The 1917-nt window shown below is 36.5% G+C and overlaps 1 protein-coding gene across 1 annotated transcript; it reads right to left on the bottom strand.

Moving 5' to 3' along the window:
- Positions 1-230: 230 nt before the first annotated feature.
- On the bottom strand, positions 231-605 carry LOC147792795 (protein RALF-like 31). Its single transcript, XM_087123126.1, has one exon. It carries the CDS (start codon positions 603-605, stop codon positions 231-233), a length of 375 nt encoding a protein of 124 aa, XP_086979252.1.
- Between the last annotated feature and the right edge of the window lie 1312 nt (positions 606-1917).

A 1917-nucleotide genomic window follows, 5' to 3' on the forward strand; every position in this document is an offset into this window, starting at 1 on the left:
GAGAACCAAGCTTAATCATTAAGTCGAGCTCATTTGGTAATGGTGACAAACCACGATAAGGATTTAAAAAACAAAAAAAAAAGCACCCAAATAAATTTAAAAGGAGACAAATTATATCAACTCATTATAATAAAAGCAAGACACCCAAATAAAATGAAAGAAAATCAATGAGATCAATACATGATGAAAAAGCAAAGACAATCCAATTCAATGAGACAACAAAACTTGATTTAATCTGTGAATCGAGCACATCCAGTGATGGCGGCGCAACCACGACGATAAGGATTGATCCTTCTACGCTTCTTGCAATCATAGTAGGAGGTACCACGACGGCCACAAGGGATATTATTCTTACTAAGTGCCTCGTAGGTCAAAAACCTCTTACGAGCTTCGCTATTATAAACAAATCCATATTGGAAAAGTTGTCGCCGACTATCTTCAGTCATCGCTTCTGAAGAGTCTCCACCAAAAAAGCTGTATTGAGAACTATCGTCGAAAGGGGAAGGAGATGAACCATCGGAAGTTTCATGGAAGGCAAAGGAGAGTGGAGGAGGAACGGTGGCAAAGACGAGAAGGAGAAAGAGGCATAGCTTCGTTGTTTCCATGTTTGTGAAAATGGGTGAGATGAAACTCTTAGTTTTAGTTTCTATTTTTTTTTTTGCCTTTCTTTTATTGAGGGAAGGAAGGGTTATTTATAGCCGGTTTAAATAAAGACCCTCTATATATACACCGAACTAAATTATCACGGAACTAAATTATTAATAAAATTACTAATTTCAATAATATCTACGAATAGCCCATCAATTAAAACTTTAAAAATAAATCTCCTCACCACTCCTCTCCTAAAAATAAATTTGTCAACAGATGAGTATTTTTTTTCGGTAAAAACAACAGCAGATTACCAATCCTTATTTCCTACCAAAAAAAAAAAAAATAATAATAATAATAATAATAAATAAATAAAATTAAAAAAAAACAAAAGGTTTAAGCAGATTTAGTTTCATAGAAAAGATAGTCATTGGAGGAGGTGGATAGTAGTATGTTACATCTTCTCTTTATTTTGTTAAATAATATTAATTTAGTTACAGTTATTTAGTTTTGAATCAGAGATGAAATAAAAAATAATTTTGTATGAGTTTTAAGAAATCACAACTATTTATAATTTTGTATGTGTTCAATGATCTGTTCAAGATAGGATACGAGAAGGATGTAAACGTAATGTAGTGATAAGAGTAAAATACATTCATGAAACGTTAAGGTTAGGTTAGGTATCGAAGTGCTATGGATACGAGAGATTGATAAAAGAATATGGTTAGGTTATGGGTAGAAAGAGATAGGATTACGATAGATTGATAGAACGATAGCGTTAGGATACGTTCCTGTAATGATATGACTAAATACGTTCATGTAACGCTATGACTGTAATAGATATAAGAATGTTAAGGATATGACAAGTTAAGGAATAACGGCCCAGATCCACCGCTAGCAGATATTGTCCTCTTTGGGCTTTCCCTTTCGAGCTTCCCCTCAAGGCTTTTAAAACGCGTCTGCTAGGGAAGGTTTCCACACCCTTATAAATAGTGATATGTTCTCCTCCCCAACCAATGTGAGACATCACAATCCACCCCCCTTCGGGGCCCAGCGTCCTCGCTAGCACTCTTTCCTTCCTCCAATCGATGTGGGACAGCCCCCAAATCCACCCCCCTTTGGGGCCCAGCGTCCCTCCCCCCCCCTTCGGGGAACAGTGAGAAGGCGGACACATTGTCCGGTGTCTGGCTCTGATACCAACTGTAACGACCCGAGATTTTCCACTTAATTTAAGGTCGCTACTGTAACGACCCAAAATTTTCTACTTAATTTAAGGTCGCTACTATATACATACCATAAACATTGAATGCGGAAGACTTCATTTAAATT

This window comes from Cucurbita pepo, chromosome 4 (genome assembly GCF_057944985.1).
Source record: "Cucurbita pepo subsp. pepo isolate OVF chromosome 4, ASM5794498v1, whole genome shotgun sequence".
Classification (NCBI taxonomy): domain Eukaryota; kingdom Viridiplantae; phylum Streptophyta; class Magnoliopsida; order Cucurbitales; family Cucurbitaceae; genus Cucurbita; species Cucurbita pepo.